General features: G+C 35.3%; 1 protein-coding gene across 2 annotated transcripts in view; it reads left to right on the forward strand.

Annotated features, from left to right (window-relative positions):
- Positions 1 to 22500, forward strand: part of LOC135195835 (uncharacterized) — a 70437-nt gene that overhangs the window by 3588 nt on the left and 44349 nt on the right. Inside the window, exons 1-4 of one of the 2 annotated variants that reach the window (XM_064222345.1) lie at positions 8787 to 9013; positions 16667 to 16873; positions 17994 to 18191; positions 20543 to 20649. In XM_064222345.1, coding sequence (XP_064078415.1) covers positions 8839 to 9013; positions 16667 to 16873; positions 17994 to 18191; positions 20543 to 20649 — 687 coding nt within the window. In that variant the 5' untranslated portion in view covers positions 8787 to 8838. Of the gene's footprint in view, positions 1 to 8786; positions 9014 to 16666; positions 16874 to 17993; positions 18192 to 20542; positions 20650 to 22500 lie in introns of those variants that run through there. The other variant, XM_064222346.1, reaches the window with a different exon arrangement.

The raw sequence follows: 22500 nt of genomic DNA on the forward strand, positions 1-22500 counted from the left end.
TCCCCACAGAATGTGTATTCTCAAACGCACTGCTCAGTCTGGAAACTTCCGATAGTCTCTTTGCACAAATATACAAATTTCCTAAATTAAAAAAAATATAAATTACATACTTTTTACCATACATAAATATATCGGAGTTAGATTAACATACGTAGTAATGGACAAAATTTTATACATCTTGGCGAAATAACTCATCTTAATTAAAATTCTTTTATATGAAAGCTAATCGTTTTAAACTTCGACAGTTGCACACCTTCTCGTACAGTTAGCAACTTAGAAACCAGCACGAGGGACGTTGCACAAGTCATACACAACAGAAATAAAAGGAGAAAAGCGCGAAATTCATACTTTGATCATGAATACTCCCTCAATGAAGAACAATTATTTTTTTTTTCTTTAATCTGCTGAGGTGATTATGTTACTGCAAGAACCACTATTATTTGCTGTATGTTTCCACTCTTTAAGCCGAGTTCACACGATCATTCGGATGTCAGTATTTCCGTGATTGTCATTCCGACTGACCGTGTGAACAGCGGAACGACGGAATATCAGTCACGAAAACCATGAGTGATTTGATTCCAAATATTCTAAAATCCACCACTGACGCGCAACAGTGAATGTACTTCAGCGCTGGGATGGACACTTTACTTGAGGAAAGATGAAAGAAAAGCTGCGCGCGAGAAACGCTTAGAAATTTTGCAGGTTAGAGGTAAAAAAGATGCCACCATCGATGATGCTACAAGGAAACTGACTGAACCTTTTAGGATGTAATTTCAGAAGGGAACAAACGAAAATTCACGGCAAAGAAACGGTGATAACTCTGAGGACACCTATGAAACCCCCTTCCTGGATTTTAGTTTTCTGTAAAAGAAAACTGTTGTGCTGGCGGTGTGTCTGTTCGTCCGCACTGGTTTTGTCCTCTTTTTCCTGTCCGCCTCATATTTTAAAAACGACTGAAGCTTCAGAGAGCTCCGAATGGTTATGTTGATCATCCACCCTCCAATCATCAAACGCCAAATTGCAGTCCTAGCATCAGTAGTTATTGTTTTATTTAGGGTTAAAGTTAGCCAAATCGTGCGTCTGGCAACGATATAGGACAGGCCTTCACCGGGCCGTGGTTAAAGTTTCATGGCCCGCGGCTCATACAGCATTATACCGAGACCACCGAAAGATAGTCCTATTTTCGGCAGCCTTGATTATACGCTCGATTGCGCCGAAGAAATTTCAACGCATTTTTTAAAATTTTATATATATATATATATATATATATATATATATATATATATAGAGATGAGAGAGAGAGAGAGAAGAGATGTAGAGAGAGAGAGACGAGAGAGAGAGAGATAGAGAGAGGAGAAGAAAGAGAGAGAGAATAGAGAGAGAGAGGTTTTTTTTTATGAACTGGTTTTTCCAAAGAACATGAAGAGGCCGACCGAAGTACGGCGGAGGCTACACCAGGTGGGACCTGTCATTAAAATTCATTACGCATACGGGATAAAAAAAAAAATAATGAGGTAAATATAGTTGTAAATTCAAAGACTGTGGTGGGATAAAAACCAATGAAAAGGTTCAAGAAAGGTTTACTCAGAGCAGTTCACTAGGCTGAGTTTTTTGTTGTTGTTGTTGCTGTTTTGGAATGAAGACCATCAGGACAAGCGCTGAATTTTCTTCAGTCATTCGACGCTCTGCTGACCAAGATTTAATTCGTGTCACCAACTCGACAGCATTGACTGCGGTCGAACTTACGATCTACGAATGACAGCGATTGTGTGCGAAATCAGCCATCCCATTAAGGGGCCGGGTCTAGAATTTAATGAGAACTACAAAGGAAAATGACGATGGAGATACTTTTATGTCCTCTATGCCCCATACGGTGATACTGTTTGGGGAAACTGTAGGCAATTTTCCTCTCTCATCCTTTTTTTTTTATGTCTGAGACCTCCAGATCACCTATTTCAAAGATGTTGAATAACTTGGGTAAGTTCCAGCGCATGGCCCCAAGTCCTAAATGTCATAACTACGCAGTTTACTGCTTTTCATCATGACAATTTACGCTCACATAAAATGACTAAACTAGCCTAAATGTTGGTACAGGTCAAGTCATGCTCAAATCTGACGCAACATGGTTCTTTTTGTATCGTCCAGAACTTAGACTCAATGTAACAGTTGCCAAGTAGTGTTAATTTTGTATTTTTCCATTTCCAGTGTCATACATGTCGGCAAGTTTGAAAATTGACAGCTAACACAATTTTCCCTATGGTTTGATAAATATGAACACGTTTTTTTTGGCTGGTTTAATTCTTAATCTTTGAGACTTGAAATTATCTTTTTAAGCACGTTGTGCTAAGGTTAGCGGTGCCGTAATTTTCAGCACGCTTAATTAACTCGCTACTCAAAGCGGTTATCGTAACTACTGCTACATCATAATAACAGCACACACAATAAGCTGAACAGTCATAGCAAGATTTTCAAAATAGGAATAGGAATTTCAAAAAGTTTACTTTGCATTTTGAAGTTTTAGGCTATGTTCAAACTATCCGTATGCTGCAAAAGGATTTATAAGCATAACAAAAACAATGTAAGACTTCTAAGATGTAATTTCATTTACTAAAGGATTCCATTTTAAAGATTACCTGTTCCTTGAAGAATAAAATATTTTGATGATTTAAATTATATCGAAAAGATACCTATTCATCAAGGTATTTATTAGTATAAACACCAAATCTCTGAAACACTTTTTTAGATGACCAACAAAAGGCCTACTTGCTGTTGGTGTATATTGATTCATTCTAAGGTAACTTGAAGTGCAAGAATATGTAGATAACTCAATATGTTTTCTGGCCAGAAATGGTTGATATAGAAATCTGAATACACGCCGCTTAGCCTTTCTGTCTAGTCATCACAGTGAGGGTTGAGTGAGGTGGATCATAAATGTAAAGACCTTCAGGTTTGTATGTTAGTAAAAATACAAATTACTTTAAGAATTTGCATTTGGTTCATGCACAAATATAAACCAAATATAAAGAAACTTACAACGGACAAGTTTCTCAACAGAGGAGAGTTACCCATTGGAGGGTGAAGTTTGAGTACATTTTTGAACTGACAGACAGGTTGGCTCTACCCACCCGGGAATACCTTCCTGATCTGGAAGAGCTGAGAAAGGAATCCTGCACCTCTAGCTTGTTGGACATATGGGCTGCTGAAATATATTATATATTTGTTATATGAATATTTGGATTTTTTATGAAAATCTAAACATTCCTATAACAGATATAAAATAAATATTTTCAAGATCATTTTATTGTCTTTGTACATTGTAGACATATATTACGATTTCTTCATGGTGCCACCACTCAGATAGTTAAATTGCACAAGCCTTTTCCACCCGTTGGTATCAGTGGATGCGTTTTAGCTATAGTGATACTTTCGTTTATACTCATCTTTTTCAGCGTTGATGCATAACAATAAGATGATTCGTGTTATATCTCTTATCTGCTTAAAAGTAATGATTTAATAGTATATAATTACCTATGCAATTATTCCTTTTTTATGTTCAGATTTTTCCCAGGCCTAAGCTTGTTAGTTTTATTTAATTGCTAAAAATACAGTTTGAACATTGCTGAAAACTTCAAAATTCAAAGAAAAGGTTTTGTAATTCATATTCCTATTTTGAAAGTTTTGCTATGACTGTAAGAAAATGTTGCAAGTTTTCTGGAATGCAAAAATGTACATCATTTGGTTGAAATGTTGGCTCTGCTGTATGGTGTATGGTTCAATATGTCTATCCTTAATTTAAATGCAACTTGTCATTGTCAGACTAGTGCACTAGAATTGGACTATCCGTCATAGTCTCATCCGACGAATTAAAGGGGAGATCTTTTCAGTAGCCACAGCAGTTTGTCTCATTTCCTTCCTTTGTTTGCAACACATGAAATTCATAAATTTCTCCAACTATTTGTTTCAGTTTATTGGTAAAAGATGCTCTTCTCTGAACATAGCTGACAATATCGAGACTAAATTTCACTGGCTTCAAGAATGGTACCCTGAGCAGCAGATAACTCCGGTTCATTCTACAACCATGCCATTGCTAAGTCCAATGGCTCATCAGTGTTTTGATTCTTCATTATGTTTCTCTGGAACTGTATGTACTTCTTCAAATGGTATTTTCCCCTCAGCAGCCATTAGGTCATTGCAGTCAGACAATGCAACACCTAGCTTTCAGTCTCAGATTTTGCAGCTTTCATTACCTTTTGGCTCATGCTGAAAGTACATATAGAATGGAAGAAACTTGGCAGAATCAACATAGGTCCCAGTTAATTCGTTCAGATGAACTCCGAAATTTTGAAGCACCAGAGCTACTAGGACAACTATCTCTTCGTTTGGCTTGTGATCCAGAGGCTTCTAGTCTTGATATTTTGCCTTTGTCTGTGAATGCACAATAGCAGGATTTATGCCATGTAAGTAACTCTGAAATCCTATCTATAACATTTTTCTTTTTTGGCCCTTCAATTTGTACCTCTTCGTGGCACTGTCTTGCAGTATTTGAAGTCCCTTTGGTCATCATTTACAGGTGTTTCCTTCTTCTGGGCCTGACAGATGATGTACATAAACAACAATTTCTTTCACAGGTCTTTGAAGGGACTGTTGCTCAAATACTGACTTGGGTTACAAAAGCACATTTAACTACCTGAAAATTTTATTGAAAGACATTATTTCCACCTAGATTCTGCTCCTGACTGCCGAAGGCAAAATCAGCAATAAAAAATGGGCATTTTAGTATGCTTTCGTGATAACGGCTACTGCTTTATAACTATAGAGATAAAGAGCTAAATTAAGTCTCATTTGATAGCTAGAGTGTGTCAACAATATCTGGAGGAAAAAAATTTAGTGCATTAGAGAGTTAACGTTTTTTACTTGATTCGAGATTCACCAAAGCTCGTCTTTTCCATTTTTTAGTCAATATTGGCACCAATCCCTAAAGATTAGAAATTGCCTATATTATCCCTTCACCTTAAAGTCGAAACACTGTTGTAATCTACGTTATGTCTGTGAAAGATAGCTGCTTGTATAGCTGATTCACTTAAGGTAGATTCTGGGTTGAGCCCGATGCCTACGAGACGTTTGTTTGGCGGGCGCTGATTGGCTGGGAACTGCCTACCTCCCAGTACCAGCCAATCAGCAGCCCCCAAACAAACGTCGCCTAAGCAAACGGCTCATCAAAGAATCTACCTTAAGTGAACCAGCTATAGTATATATTAATATTTTAATAGGGAGGATGATTCTTTTCATATTTTACAATTGTATCTGCACACTACTTGCCAACGACAAAAAAGAATGTGTTAGAAGTAAGCATAATATCTACAAGCTAGCACAGAAATATGAATCTAAAAACTAAGACGAAACACATAATTATCATTGACTTTAGAGATTTTGTAATTTTGGTTTAAAAAAGCGCGAAATACCTCTGAAAGTCATCAAAGGTACCTTCAAAATTATTTTTTTACAGTTTAATTGTGTTCTTCAGTGTCATAAACCCAGGGGGTGGGGGTTGGCGCGGGGGAAAGAAGTGAAGACTTTTTATTACCAGAAAAACGAGACATTATTGGCATTTAGAATTTTATGGCGGCCATTTTGGTTTACATCTGTTTTGGGCATTAATATTCAAAATACGGCTTGGTAACCTTTATTTCTGGATGTAGCAGGCCCATTTCCTTTAGGGTCATTTGGTTACCAAATTTTAACAAGAAATGCCTTAATAACTTAGTGGGGCCTCTTTTCTGGAAATGGAACCAGACTACCTTGACAGGTTTTCTCAACATATAGCCAATAAAGCAAGGCCAGCCACCAATAATACGAATGTACTGTATTATTAAGTAGCCAATTAGCCTCATAACATGGTGAATGTCGAGTGCCGAAACCTGAGTGTTGAGTGTTGCTATTTATTGCTGTGCTTTATCGTTAAGGTGATTCAGTATACAACATTTGTATGAAACATTCGATATTAGGCCCGTAGTGGGATCAGTGCACCTTAGCGGTGCACTGTAAGCAATACTTATTAAGGCTCTTTGCAGCGTCCCTTCGGCCCCTAGCTGCAACTCCTTTCATTCCTTTTACTGAACCTCCATTCATATTGTCTCTTCCATCCCGCTATCCATCCTTGCCTAACACTTGTTTTATAGTGCAACTGCGAGGTTATCTTCCTGTTACACCTTTCAAGCCTTTCCACTTTCAATTTCCCTTTCAGCGCTGAATGACCTCATAGGTCCCAGGTGCGTTGACCTAAATACTATATTCCATTCCATTCCATTTTATGAGTGAGGTAATTAGCCAAAGACGGGGTCATTCTGAAATTGGACTCGGAATTTCATGACATTATTATTTTATTTATTTATTTGTTCTTAATTTGGTAGTTAGCGCTGCACTATCGGTTTTTTTTTTCGTTAATTCGTTTATTAACATTAACACGCTTATAGTAAGTTCAGCAAATGTAGTACATAGTCCGTAAGTGTGGGCGCGGTGCCATCAATGTGGCAGTATGTCTAGGCTGTGGCTATTAGGCATCATTGAGTGCTCATAGTTCCACGCAGGACGAGTGGTTTTCGCTCTCGGCTGCCAATCCGGTGGTCCGAAGTTCGATTCCAGGCTCGGCCAACGCGGAGTCAGAGATATTCAATTTTGGTGATAGAAATTCATTTCTCGATATAGAGTGGTTCGGATCCCACAATAAACTGTAGGTCCCGGTGCTAGGTGACCAATTTGTTCCTAGCCACGTAAAAATATCTAATTATTCGGGCCAGCCCTAGGAGAGCTGTTAATCAGCTCAGTGGTCTGGTTGAACTAAGATATACTTTTATGAGTGCTCAAATAAGTGCGTTATTTGAAATCAAGTCATAATTGACACTTGAATTCTCTCATTGACAATTTGTGTGAGTAACTGAGGCTGTAGATAAAATTCTTTATCAACATAATGTTTTAATTAAAAGCCTTCAAATTTACAAAAAAAACTAATATGCGGAATGTTGCAAAAGAAGTAAATTCTTTGTGTGTACGGCTCTTGAAGTTGTGAAAGTGTAGGGTTAAATAACATGAACTGATATGAATATGCTGTGAATACCTAGTTACGACTCAAAGCCAGTGTATAATTGGTGGGCGCCATAGGGGAGTAGCAACGTCAGAGTAGTACTTCATGCGGTGCACTGTAGGCATCACTTCAGGTTCTTTGCAGCGTGCCTGCGGCCCATAACTGCAACCCGTTCCGTTTCTTTTTACTATACCTCCTTTCATGTTATTTCTTCCATTTTACTTTCCACCCTCTCTTAACATTTGATTCATAGTGCAACTGTGAGGTTTTCCTCCTGCTACACAATTCAAATCTTTTACTATCAATTTCCGTTTCAGCGCTGAATGACTTCATAAGTCCCAGTGCTTGGCCTTTGGCCTAATATTCAATTAAATTATTTGTCAGTGTGGTAAGAAATGGCAACAAGCTACTCAAAATGTTTAGGCATCTTTGCACCTTGGAAAGTTTGTACTTTTGGGAAGGAATCTCCTTTAAAAGGATATTTTAGGTGTCGATGTATCCTAAAATATATATTTCAGGAGTTGACGTATCCTACAAAAAAGATATTTCAGGTGTCCACTTATCCTAAAAACAAAAGATATCTGAGGTGTCCACTTATCCTAAAAACAAAAGATATTTCATGTGTCCACTTATCCTAAAAACAAGATATTTCAGGTGTCGACGTATCCTAAAAAAAGATATTTTAGGGGTAGACGTATCCTAATAAAAAGAAGATATTTTCTGTGTCGAAGTATCCTACAAAAAAGATGTTTTAGGTGGCGACGTATCCGGAGGAAATTATATATTTGATGTCGACGTATCTTAAAGAAAGATATTTACGGTGTCGACATATCTGAAAGAAAGATATTTTTTATGTCGAAGTATCCTAAAATAAAAAAGATATTTCAGGTGGCGACGTGTCCTAAAAAATTATATATTTGATGTCGACGTATCTTAAAGAAAGATATTTTTGGTGTCTACTTATCCTAAAAAAGATATTTCAACTGGCGACGTATCCTAAAAAAAGATATTTTCGATGTCGAAATATTCTAGTAACATATATTTCAGGTGTCGACGTATCCTTAAAAAAATAAATGAAAAAAAAGACATTTTCGTTGTCAACGTATTATAAAGCAAGATATTTTCGGTGTCAATTATTCTATAAGAAAATATATATATATATTTCAGGTGTCGACGTATCCTTAAAAAAATAAAATAAAAATAAAAAGATATTTTCGGTGTCAACGTATTATCAAGCAAGATATTTTCGGTGTCAAGTATTCTATAGAAAAAAAAAATTCCGGGTGTCGACGTATCCAGACCAGGGCTGCCACTTCTATGTTTTCATACCCAGATTTGGATTTTTTGTCTCTCATCTGGGTTATTTTACTCGGAGATAACTTTTTTTCTTCTTTTTCATTTGCAAAATTACATTGAAGTAAGATATTTTTGTAAAATATCATGTATGTATGGTCCGCAAGGACATAACATCAACAAAGATGTTGCAACTTGCCGAGAAATGTTGGCTACAGTTTACTAAAATACGTTGTGGGCTTGTGGCTTTTGAGAAAAGACCACATTGTGAGATATATATATATATATATATATATATATATATATATATATATTATATATATACAGCGTTGGATTTTTTTAAATTTTTTTTAAATTAATTTGATTTTTTTTATCTGAATCTGGGTTTTTCCTGAAAAGTACGTGTGGCAGCCCTGATCCTGACACGAAAGCAGCTGGAGCGTTACCACTGTCATCGTCATGACATGCGCGCGTCTCGCGTGGAAAACGCGAGGATCACAGGTGGTCCATGGAATGAACGTCTAGTCTTGTGGGCAAACGAACGAACCTCAGTCGGAGAAGGAACGTCGTTTCGTCACGACCGACTGGTGCTGTTCCTCGGCGCCATGGCTTTTCAGCTCCTACCTCTGGTTCTCATATGTAAGCAAGACGATTTGAGATCATTATCTATTATTACCAATATCAGCAACTGAACATTGTTCTCAACCTTTTCGAGGCATGACTGGTTTTATAAAGTCGTCTTTTTCACGAATGTTTTGAAAGTAGTGGTAGCAGACCCTTTAAAGTTAAGACATCCTGTGAATGAGCAGCCTCAGATAATGATTTAATTGAACAGTTTCCAGGTAAATGTTTCCTCAAGGTATTCGTTTAGCTATATATAGATATTATATATATAGATAATATATTATCTATATATAATATATAATATATATATATATATATAAATATATATAATACTATATATATATATATACTTATTATATATTACAATATATACACACAACATACACACACACATATATATATATATATATGATCTATATATCTACATATATAGATATATATATAGATTATATATATATATATATATAGTATGTACATGTAATTATATAATCATTACATATATAATAATAGTTATACATCCGTATATATATATATATATATATTATATATATATATATGATTATATATATATATATATATATATATATATATAGATATGTATGTATTATTATATCCAAAAGAATACCTTAAGAAAACATTTACCTGGAAAGTGGCCAATGAAAGCATATGTAATACATTTTTATATATATATTTAAGGGAATCCCACAGGAAAATGATATTCAGAAATCCAAGCGCTTTCGTCTTTAATCAGACATTGTCAAGGAGTTAATGAAGTACAACTGGAGAGAAAGGTCTCAGGTACAAAACAAGATCAAGAATATTAATTAATTTTGTTGCTTATGTTTATCTACAGTTTTTTACATGTTTTGGAATGTAAAGGTACTTTGTAAGTTTCGTTAGGTTTGTGATCGTGTGATATCCGATAATCCTGGATTATCTCTTTTAATTTTCACACCCTTTTGACAGTTAACCATCTGGTATTCTTGATATTGTTTTGTACCTGAGACCTTTCTCTCCAATTGTACATCATTAACTCCTTGACAATGTCTGAGTAAAGACGAAAGCGCTTGGATTTCTGACTATCATTTTCCTGTGGGATTCACTTATTTTTATGAAGTCACTGGCTTCGACAGTGATTTTTTAAATATATATATATATATATATATATATATATTATCATGTATGTATGTTTGTGTGTGTGTGTGTAGAATCTATCTGTTATTTTTAGCCAGTGCATATGAAATTGTAAAATAGTCACAATGCATTCTTAACTTCTCAGATTCTTTGCTCATTTTTTTATGTTTTTCACTACAAAGTATTGAGCTCCAACTTCAAAGAAATTTGAAGAGGACATTGTGGCTAATACAATTTCGTGTATATATATATATATATATATATATATATATATATATATATATATATATATATATATGTTATTATTACTAATATTTCATTATCAAATCTGTTAAAAAAAAAATTATACACATACATTAAAACACCGTATATAACTCTGATAATGATTAATTGGTGAATTTCTAATTAAATATTTTCTCAAGGTATTCGTTTATCAAACTAGCTTGTTCCCCTTTTATATATAAGGATAGATTGGACTCTGATGACATCGAATAAGGTGTATTTATTTTCTGGGCCCGATGTAGTCACAGGGGAGTTATCTATCTATCTGTTCTTTTTTGTTATTCGAGAACACGAGAAAAAATGCAGTGTAAATATTGAATATAATAATAAAAAAAATTCTTTCGAGGGCTCGTACTCTTCAGCAGCTGGACAATTCTCGAGTCTCTGCATAAAACTAGTTGTCCGGACGCTAAACGATCAACTGCCTCCGCCCGTCTTTCTTAGCACGAGTTTACCCTGGATTTTTAACGTTTCTCTCTCCGTATCACTCGGATTATTTCCTTCGGTTTGGACAACAATACTTCTCTCCCGGTATTTTAAACTGAATGTTTTGAAATTGTATTTAGCATACTGATTTCTTTTTAGTCAGTCATGTATGATGTTTTAATGTATGGGTATATTTTTTATTGCTCTGACAATGAGACTTGGCCTTGAACGTAAGGAATACAAATATGCACTTGCCTGAGATGGCTTCCTCTTGTTCCTATGGTTATATATAGGCTGTTGATTGTTACCGCCATATATATATATATATATATATATATATATATATATATATATATATATATATATATATATATATATTTATATTATATATATATATATATATATATATATTGTGTATATATATATATTATATATATATATACATATATATATATATATATCAGTGAAAGTATAAACAGTGGTTAAATAAATATCCAAAATACAGTGCCATGTGCTAGTGTTTCCTTAAATGTATGTTTAAGATTTAATGTTACATGTTGGTTTTAGATAAATGACAAAATTACATACAGGAATAAAAATGAATATAGAAATCTAAATACAGGAATAAAAAAAAATGATTTTATAGTATGCATAAAGGTACAAGTCAGATAATTTCTGTTTATACATAAATGTGTATAACTTAAATTTGAGTGAGTGAGTGAGTGAGCGTGTGTGTGTAAGTGTGTGTCCAAATGGTCTACGTTCGTTAACGGCTGCAGATTCGTGTTGGGCGGGGTCTCAACGACCTGAGCAAGGATGTTACTTGGCTCTCGCTGGGCCCTCTCGTGTCTTCTAAGAGGCGCGATATTCTCGGTGGGTTGGAGCGTGTTGTCTGGTCCCTGTTGACTTGCGTATTCCTTCTCCTGCTGGAGGGGAGTATATGGTACGACTCTTGTTGGACGTTCAAGGTCGGCTTCTGAATAACGATGCTCACCGCTTCGGTTATTAAGAGACGGCCATAGTTGTCTTCTCTGTGCACGACCTGGGTGCCTTCTATGAGCTCTTGTAGAGATGGCTTCCTGTCGTGAACATCTATGTAGTGTTGATGGATGGCCCCTTGATTTCTGTGAGCCAGCAGACGTCTCCGAAGGGTCGTTGTAGTGTGTCCGATGGTAGTTTTGGCTGTGAGATTAACACATCTCCTCTGGACAAGTAAATTTGTAAACTACATTCGTGCACATCTCCTTCGGTCCCCCCGGAGCGGTGCTGTTCTTCATTATTAGGGCTGCTACAAGGTTGGGCTTACTATATATCCTGAGGCTTATTTTGTGGTAAGGGGCTTTTGGGGTTACGCCTCTGTTTATTATCCCGTGCAGTGTGCAGCAAACCTCCTTGTAGGCAGACCCATAATGTACACGATGGTAAATGATCAAGTTCTCCTCGTTTTTCGTCGTCGTGTTGGGTTGGTAAAATTCGTCCATTTTCTTTTTTATTGCTGCTTCGATCATTTGATCTGCATAGCCGTTGTTTGTTAGTAGCTGGCGAATTCGATCGAGTTCGTTATGTATGTCTCTCCATGATGAGCTGTGTGTGAAGGCTCTGTGGGCATAGGCACTCACGACAGACTTTTTGTATGCGTCCGGGCATTCCCCGCGTGCGTTCAAGCAACGGCCAGCGTTCGTTGCTTTCGTATAAACGGTCGTCTTAAACTGTCCTTGTTGTTTTACCAAGACATCAAGAAATGGCAAAGTCTTCTGTTGGCTGTGCTCTGTGGTGAAGTTGACCACTGAGTTTCTTTTTAGAGCATCTGCTAGTTTTCTGGCATCGTCAGGTTCTTTTATTGTGACGAAAATATCGTCGATGTACCGCCCATAAATCCTAGGTTTTTGATGTCCTCTGAAGGTCCTTTCTTCGACGGTGGCCATGTACATATGCAAAAAGGACCCCTAGTGGGGATCCATTGGCGACCCCCTCTATTTGTCGAAATAATTCCCCCCGATGAAAGAGGAAAGGGGCCTCCATAGTACTAGCCTTCAGCATATCTCGGAGGACATCTTCGGAAATGGGCAGCGGGTTCTTCTCGGACCTGTATACACGATCAAGGATGATGTCGATCGTTTCTTCGACGGGAACATTCGTAAACAAACTTTCAACTTCGAGTGAGGCAATGTCGTCTTTTGGTCCTTTTTCCTGTAAGAGATCAATAAACTCCACCGCCCAACACGAATCTGTAGCCGTTAACAAACGTAGACCATTTGGACACACACATACACACACACACGCTCACTCACCCACTCACTCAGATTTAAGTTATACACATTTATGTATAAACAGAAATTATCTGACTTGTACCTTTATGCATACTATAAAATAAATTTTTTTTATTCCTGTATTTAGATTTCTATATTCATTTTTATTCCTGTATGTAATTTTGTAATTTATCTAAAACCAACATGTAACATTAAATCTTAAACATACATTTAAGGAAACACTAGCACATGGCACTGTATTTTGAATATTTATTTAACCACTGTTTATACTTTCACTGTTATTGTCACAGTACATATGCCCTTATGTTCTATATATATATATATATATATATATATATATATATATATATATATATATATATATATATATATATATATATATGTGTGTGTGTATATTATATTATATATATATATGTATATATATATATTATATATATATATATATATATATATATATAATATATATATATATATATATATATATATATATATATATATATATATATATTTTATATATATATATTATCTCCTGTCCTTAGCAATATTTACATGGAATTTTTTGAGACAAAACTCTTACCAAGAATTTTGCCCCAAAAAGTTATTTGGTTTAGATACGTGGATGATATCTTCTGTATTTGGCCAGTTCACGAAAACCTCCAGGAATTCCTTAATAATCTCAATGATTTAGTCCCTCCTATAAAATTTACTGTAGAGGAAGAAAGAAATTGTAATTTGAATTTTCTTGATGTAACTGTCCATAGAAATGATAGAAATTTCACCTTTTCAGTCTTTCGAAAATCAACTAATATTGCCTCTTTTGTTCATTACTACTCCAATCACCATCAAAATGTTAAATTCTCTGTTTTTTTCTGGGATGTTCCTTAGGGCTTTACGTGTCTGTAGCCCGCAGTTTATTGACGCTGAAATTAAAACTATTTATGATATTGCATTGAAACTTAAATACCCAAGGACTTTTGTAGATGTGGCATGGAAAAGAGCTAGAAAAACATTTTATTCAACTAATGACAAACTTGAATTTAGTAAGCATAACATTCTAAAATTACCTTATGATGAAAGGTTTTTAGATATTCCTAGAATTTTAAAGCTTTTTAACATAAATGTTGTTTTCAGTAATATTAATGTCAAGAGTTTAGTAATCAAAAATTCTCCTAAAGATCTTCCAGGCTGCATATATGAAATTCCTTGCAAAAAGTGTGATAAAATCTATTACGGACAGACTGGCAAATCTCTTTCACAGCGTCTTAAGCAACATCAATATTCTGTGAGAACTGGGCAAATATCGAATGCATTATTTGTACATATGAGAGATTTAGACCATCCTATTAACTGGAGTCAAGCAAGAGCCTTAGTACCATGTAATGACACAGTTAAAAGGAATATCATTGAATCTTGTTTTATCAAGTCAAATAATAGAAATGTTCTAAATTTAAGTCTTGGTTTATTTAAACTTGATGCTTTCATAATGAAAAAAGTTGTAGATAAATATAGCAACAAAATTAATATATTCAGTTTTTACATGTTTTGGACTGTAAGATACTTTGTAATTTCGGTTAGGGTCAGAATCTGTTTAAGTTTGTGACCGTGTGATATCCGATAATCCTGGATTATCCCTTTTAATTTTTATTTTACCCTTTTGATAATTAACCATCTGGTATTCCTGATCTTGTTTGTACCTGAGGCCTTCCTCTCCAGTTGTACTTTAGTAGCTCCTTGACGATGTCTGAATAAAGACGAAAGGGGCGCTTGGATTCCTGACTATCATTTCCCGTGGTATTCGCTTATTTATGAGTCACGTGCATCTACTGTGATTTTTTAAGTATATATATTATTATATATAATTAATAATTAGAAATATATTATTATATATTATATATATATATATATATAATATATATTGTATATAAATATATTATATAATATAATATATTTTTATAATTATAATATAAATATAATAATATTAAAATATATATATATCATTATATATAATATATATACATATATTATATAATAATATTCATAAAATATTATATATATATATATATATAATATATATATATCATATAGTATAATATATATTATATATGGATACATAATATATATATATTAAATGAATATGAGTAAAACTAACATGATGCTCAATGAAAATGCAGAGACTACAAATAAGGGTTATGGACGAACCTCTAGAGATTATTAATGAATATATGTATTTAGTTCAGACAGTAAGTGTTTCCCCAAGACATGAGACCGAAATTAAAAGAAGGATAAGCATGGGATAGAGAGCTTTTGGTAAACAAAATGAGGTAATGAAAAGTAAAATGCCACTTTCTCTAATAAGAAAAGTATTTAATCAGACGGCCCTACCAGTGTAGCTTATACATCAGAAACTTGGGGCCTTACTAAAACCTTAGAGCATAAGCTAGTTACAGCTCAAAGAGCTATGGAAAGAATAATGATGGGAATAAGACTAGGAGACAAAAAGAGCAACATGGATACGAGAGCAAACTAAAGTAGAGGATATTCTAACAACAAGTAAGATCAAGAAATGGACGTGGGCAGGACATATAATGAGAATATCAGATAATAGGTGGACAAAAGGAATAACAGAATGGGTCCCTAGAGACTGCAAAAGGAGCAGGGGAAGAAAGAGAAGACGATGGACAGACGAGCTAAGAAAACTTGCGGGTATAGAATAGCATAGAGAGACCATAAACATAAGGGCGGCATGGAATGGACATGTCTGAGGCCTTTGTCCTGCAGTGGACTAGCAACGTCAGATATATATATATATATATGATATATCTATATATATATATATATATATATAGGGATATAATGTATATATATATATAGGGTATGAAATCAAGAACCATGATAACTATGTATATACGTATATATATATATATATATATATATATATATATATATATATTATATATATTCCTAATTAATCACCATTAGTGACAGATTTTATCTAAGAATATATATATATGTTAGTGAAAATCAACAGTCCAGATATAACTATGTATATATATATATATATATATTCCTAATTAATCGCCATTAGTGACAGATTTTATTCTAAGAATAAAAAAGAGAGTTTGAGCGCAAAGTTTCAAGACCTAAAGTTTCGGTGGTTATTTGGAGCAATGAAACTACCAGCATATAATGTTAATGAACACTGGTACTCTAGATAAATTTCTTTATTGCATATTTTATCTATTGCTGTGTCATTCTTAAAAAACTATTAAATACAGTCAAACAAAGACAGGAGATTCGGCTGACTTTCTTGGCACTCCAGAACTTTTATGAAAGCAAAATAAACTGTGATTTTTCATTTTTACGACCATTTAATTTACTCATATGCTAAAGATTGATGGGAGTTTCACAAAATTACATTTAATACTCCCCTAGGAATTCCTTAGCTGATTACTTTGTTGGTTAAAACAGAGCGTTCTCTTTACACGTCAAAGACGAGTATTATGGCAGGAAACAGGCGTTTGAATATTGAAGCTCTTTTTCTTTTACTTACCGTCAGCCGGACTGCTCCTCCAGCAAGTGCGGGGAATCTGTCTTAATGTAGACGGAAATCAAGATTACCAGAGTGTCCAACTTCCTAATGGACAACAGATGTGGTTCTGCAGCGATCCGACCAAGGCCTTTTCAAACATGAGTCGAGTTCACATATCTTCTTGTAATGGCGTTGGGTATATTAACAGCGGTCAGAACTGCACTGCTGTTGATGGTAAGTCTCTCTCTCTCTCTCTCTCTCTCTCTCTCTCTCTCTCTCTCTCTCTCTCTCTCTCGTAAATACACAGAAGCTTTCCAACAACGTAACTAAATGCTATAGAAACGTAATCAGTCTCAGTTCATTTGCCTTTTCATTATGCAAGATTTTTCCGAAATCCAACAAGTGAGGGATTCACTCTGCCTCGAAAAATGTATAATTACGATCGAAGCGAAGCCTTACTGGAATCGGGCTCATTTTTGGCGGCCCGGCCCTGACGCTATTCAAATGCTAATATCTCCAAAATATTGAAGATAGCAGAAAAATCCTTTCGGAAAAGATAGAACCTCACAGATTGAAACTTCATCCCATATAGTATACATTTTTCATTTTAATTTTAAAATATCATAAATTCACATTTAAATTGTTGTAATTACTCCTACTAGTCCCCATCGCTATTCAAATGCTAATATCTCCAAAAGTATTGAGGATTCAAGAAAAATTTTTTCGGCAGATGAAACCTTACATCTTTCAATTTCATCCCATATAAGTTGTATTTTTAAAATATCAGTCTTACTGGAAACGGGCTTATTTATGAGTGGTTCAAATGCTAATATCTCCAAAAGTGTCGAAGGTAAAAGAAAAATTCTTTTGGCAAATCAAACCTTAAATCCTTCAATTTAATCGCATATAATGTATTTAAGACTATTTGAAATTTAATTAACGATGATAATTATGTAGCAGAGATCTCGTTCTTAGATGCCTGGTTAACCCTCTGATGGTTTAACATGAAGCTTTGCGAGTTATTGCCTTCAGGGCGTCCTACTGGTTATTATTATTATTATTATTATTATTATTATTATTATTATTATTATTATTATTATTATTATTATTAATACGACATCCCGTTACATGTAATGAATCGTTTTTCGAGCGTTCCTCGCCATATATTTGTTCAAATCTTTGATCCCGGAATGCTCATCCATGAAGACCTTCCTCTTTCGCCTTAAGAACAGCAAAAGTAAGACTGACAATACCTGAACCGGAAAAGTTAGTAAATTGCAAATCGTTTAACCAAGTCACATCCTGAAGGTGACCAAAAGTAAACGTCTGGTTAATGTATAAAATCTCTTTTCAGGGGAATTCACGAAGACCTGTGTAGGGGACCCTTTGTATACCCCGCTCAACGTCGAGGAAGTCGGGGCTGGGCTCCTCCCTGAGTACGTGCGAGCCTACAAGTGTCCGGATGGAATGTTCTTGATGTCGGGTGCGAGGATATGGTATTCCCAGTGCATCAGGGGAATCTGGATAGGCCTCTTCGATGCTTGCTTGGAAAGTAGGTTGATTTGATACGTTTTTCGTTATGCTACTTGTATAACACACGCACACACATATGCATGCATACATATACATACAGATACACGTTTACACATATATAAATCGTCGTTGCCTCGATACCGTGTGACGTACAGGGCCTCTGTGGCATTTCACCTGTCATGTGTTTCCTGCGCTTTGCTTTCCACAAATATCACTGATCTTCTACTCTCATGGTGTCCGCAAAAGCCCAGTTGACACTTGCCACCAGCTATTGGGCGAAATATAGTACATGGCTAAGTCGCCTCCATCTTCCTTTCGTCATATTTCGTCTACTTAAAGAAACTTCGTATTTTCCCTCTGGCAGAATTTCTCTTCTCTGTCCTCCCACCGACTCCTGACATACTTTAAGCTTATCTTCAGATCATAAAAAATTTTCAGATATTGTTTAATTATATTACTATGACTCATGACCGTAAGCAATACAGATTATACATGAGTCCGGTCACCACACTTATGTGTAGTGTAATCTTACACTTTTATCCAGTTCCAGTCTATTTGACTTCCGAATCTTATTCAGCCTGCCCATTTTTCCTTTTCCTTTTCCAGTCTTTCATGAAATGCCCTTGTCCGTACTCAGTACTTCAGTGTTATTAGTAATTAATTTTGATCCCATCTCTGTCGATATATGAACCATTATGTAAAGCAAACTTTGTAGGTCCTATGTTGATTATTGCAGGATGCTTCTATTTAGCCTCTCACCATTCCGTCGTTTGGGCAATCTGAACCTCTTTTATCTCCGACTACTTTTGTTTTCATAACAGAACCCCTGAGCTAGGTAAACAGCAAGGCTGGAATAGTATTCGCCGTTAAAACCCTACCATTCAATTCACAATTCATTAACTTGACACCTACAGTACTTCGTTCATAGAAAATATTTATTAGCTAAACAAATATAACACTAATGCTATAATGACGGAAAACCTCCCATATGATTGGTCTGTGGACGCTTCGCGTTTCATCTTGTGATAACAAATATTGGCCTACCAACACTTTTTAGCGACACTTTATTGTTTTATTTTTCCAGCCTGTTGAGAATAAATATACTGGATAGTATAACTGGCTGAAATCCAGTGCTTTTATAATGACCACATTCACTACTTTCTTTGGTACCTTTTGCTTATATTCATCCTTGTCTTCCTCGTAGTATATGAGTGTTTGTATATTTATCATACAATAATGGTACACACAAACTTGACATACATGCATGTACATTTAGGTAATTAGAGGTCATGGATTTCATACAGTTCATTCAATTTTGAAAGAGCAGCAATAGCTTTTCTTCTCTCCAACAAAGTCACGCATAAAAGACTCTCTCTCTCTGTATTAATTTCATTATTTTAAAATAATATTTTCAGCCACTTATACAGTGTGCATATCTAGCTAAACGCCGCATCTTCTTTTCTCTTTAGTTTCCATGACACAATATCTCCTCGGTGTGAGGCTTGTTTGACCAATTCGTATTTATGTATCCCATTAGTTTGTTTATTGCAAAGGGAAACAGGAAATTTAATATTTTTCCAAAAGTTTACTTGAAATTCTTTCTCTTATTATCCTCCCTTGTCTGATGATCTTTATTCTACAATGCCTTATCATTTTGACTAGGCTCAAGTCATCTTGTCTTTCTTCCATATGACTTTCCACCCTCTCTAACAATCGTTTCATGGTGCAACTACGAGGCTTTCCTCCCGTCACCCTTTGCGAAACTTCTTACTGTCAGTTTTCCCTTTCAGCGCTGAATGACCTCATAGGTCTCAGCGCTTGGCCTTTGGCCTAAATGCTATATTCCTATTCCTTCCTACTAATATCCCTGTAGCTGACAAAGTTCGAGTAACTATGGCCAGTTAAATTTGACCTTCTGACTTCGCACCAGCGTTGCCGTTTTTTCTTCACAACATTGGCTTTTAGCAGTGTTACCATACGCAGTTCTTATTTTTTACTTCATTTGTGATTTAATGGTTAGAATGCGTATTTTCCAATGTAGAATTATTTTCCGTGACGTAAAAAAACTACGTCACTAGCTTAGCATACAGTATTTTTGACGAAGAAAAATAAAGGATTTCAATGAAATTCATTTGAATGAATAAGCAGGATATACTTTAGAACTTTATTTGTATAAAAAACATAAAAAGGCAAAGTGAAGAATTGTATTCCTCAGCGCCGTTGCTGTGGTCAGAGTATTCACGGAGGTGTTGCCAGATGTCACTCTAAAGCCACCCTTGTAGACGAAATTCCTCAAAACGGCAACACTGCTTCGCACACGTCCGTTGGTGGGATTTCAATTAAGTAATCTTATGCTCTGTGTCATTTCAGAATGTGAAGACTGCCCCTACCCCCGTGATTGCTCGGAAGTGACCAGCCTTGGTTTCAATACTTCTAGGGAGTTCACGATCTCACCTACCGGGAGGAAAGGCATTCGGGTAAGTAGCTCTTTTGGGAGTGCAACCACCCACCTCCACCCCCGTCCCATGTGTGGCTTTTATCCGTCTGCGTGTTCGTTTGATTGAGACTATGTTGTACTTAGCTGAGACCAGAAGGAGCAAAGTAGTTTGGCAACGTGTTCTGAATTAATATAATGATTTGTAGTGCCATTTCTTCACAGAAAATATGAGCTAAAATTCTTCGTAGGAATGGACGTCGTTGCCTCGTTGGTATCAGGACAAATTAAGTTGTGTTCACTGCTTTTTTTATTTAATTATTCACAACTGTCCTTATTGGGATTTAGGGGACTTTTGTATGTACTGTATGTCACTGAAATAAAGGAAGTTGGAAATTCGCACTAAGATAGGACCAAATCTAGTAGTATAATTAACACTGTTCGACGAGTATCTTTATTCAAGTTCTGTTATCGAGTGACACGTCTTTCGGATCTGGATGCTGAGAGATTCGTGTATAAAGAGCATCTGAATAGAATTCTACCGCGGTTAGTAAGCGCATGATCTCAGTACCGGAGTGGCAGACAGTGGGGCGTTATATTACCAATCAGATGCCTGAAACAGTAACGTTCTTAGTAGTTTCTACCAAGCAAAGGATTTCTTTTAACTTGTAAGTAAGCATATGACATTTCGATTTGTAGATGATGCAACTTCAGCTGCAGTTAGAATGTCTTGAAATATTGATTTTGAAGTTTCTGTTCAGCTTACCAGAAGCGAAGGTCCCTAAATTTTTGTGAATAAGTGAAGAATACTTTCACCTTCTTGTTCCTGACCCCCCCCCCCTCAAGTCCACCCCCCCCGTCCTTCAATACACCACCCCTTGCCCATTACCATTTTTTCTGGTTAACTATTTGTAGGCTTCTTTTTCTATTTGTTCTCTTGAACCTTGAAATAGTTTGATTTGCAAGTTTCTGTTCAGCTTACCAGAAGCGAAGGTCCCTAAATTTTTGTGAATAAGTGAACAATACTTTCGGATGATATTTATTGCTAACTTTGTTGGATTTATCTTTTCATGGAAAATCTGTTTCGTCCAGATTATGTCAGTTGGTTTTAAGCTTTATTTACAGTTGACGTCATCATTGCTGTTCAAATGTATTTATACTTTTTTTTTTAAATGTGGGTGTTCATAAATGGACAAATTTTGCACTTTTAATTTAGACGAAATTTAATTCAAATTTCTAGTGGCGCCCCCCACACCCCCCCAACCTGTATTTCTATAGAAAGTGATATAACGGAAAATCGTTTGGAATACCTGACTTCTGTTACCCAAAATTAAGTCGTCTCTGCTCCTGCTCTTGTAACTTAAACCTTCGACAGATGTTTATCAGGGTTCATAGTTAACAAGCTCATCGATTTTAATATTAGTTCACAGTTTTAAGCAAATTCCCTGTGAAAAAAGAGTAAGACGTGAACTGACTTTGTTGAGAAACTTTTTCATTATTCACAGTATTAACTTGTACAAAGGAAATTTGACAGCAAGCTCGGAAACACTCATACAAATTGTATAGTATATATATATATATATATATATATATAGATATATACATATACATGTGTAGGATATTACAAATGGTATACTTGTTTTTACAGACACGAAAAAAAGGCATAGAATTCATTCCTTTGGGTCGTAATATTCTGTAAATAATGTTGTTTTACCTTATGATGATATAAGGAGTCAATTATTTGCCTTTTAAACTGCTGTTCGTTCGATTGGATAAATGACCAAATAATTTCGGGTAGAGTGACCCTCCTGCCGGTTGTGTGAGCTTGCACGCTTTCCACTTTATTAAACTAACTGCACTAGAGAAATAAAGACAAAAAATATATCTTCTTCTG

The sequence above is a fragment of the Macrobrachium nipponense genome, chromosome 16 (assembly GCF_015104395.2).
Source record: "Macrobrachium nipponense isolate FS-2020 chromosome 16, ASM1510439v2, whole genome shotgun sequence".
NCBI classification, from domain to species: domain Eukaryota; kingdom Metazoa; phylum Arthropoda; class Malacostraca; order Decapoda; family Palaemonidae; genus Macrobrachium; species Macrobrachium nipponense.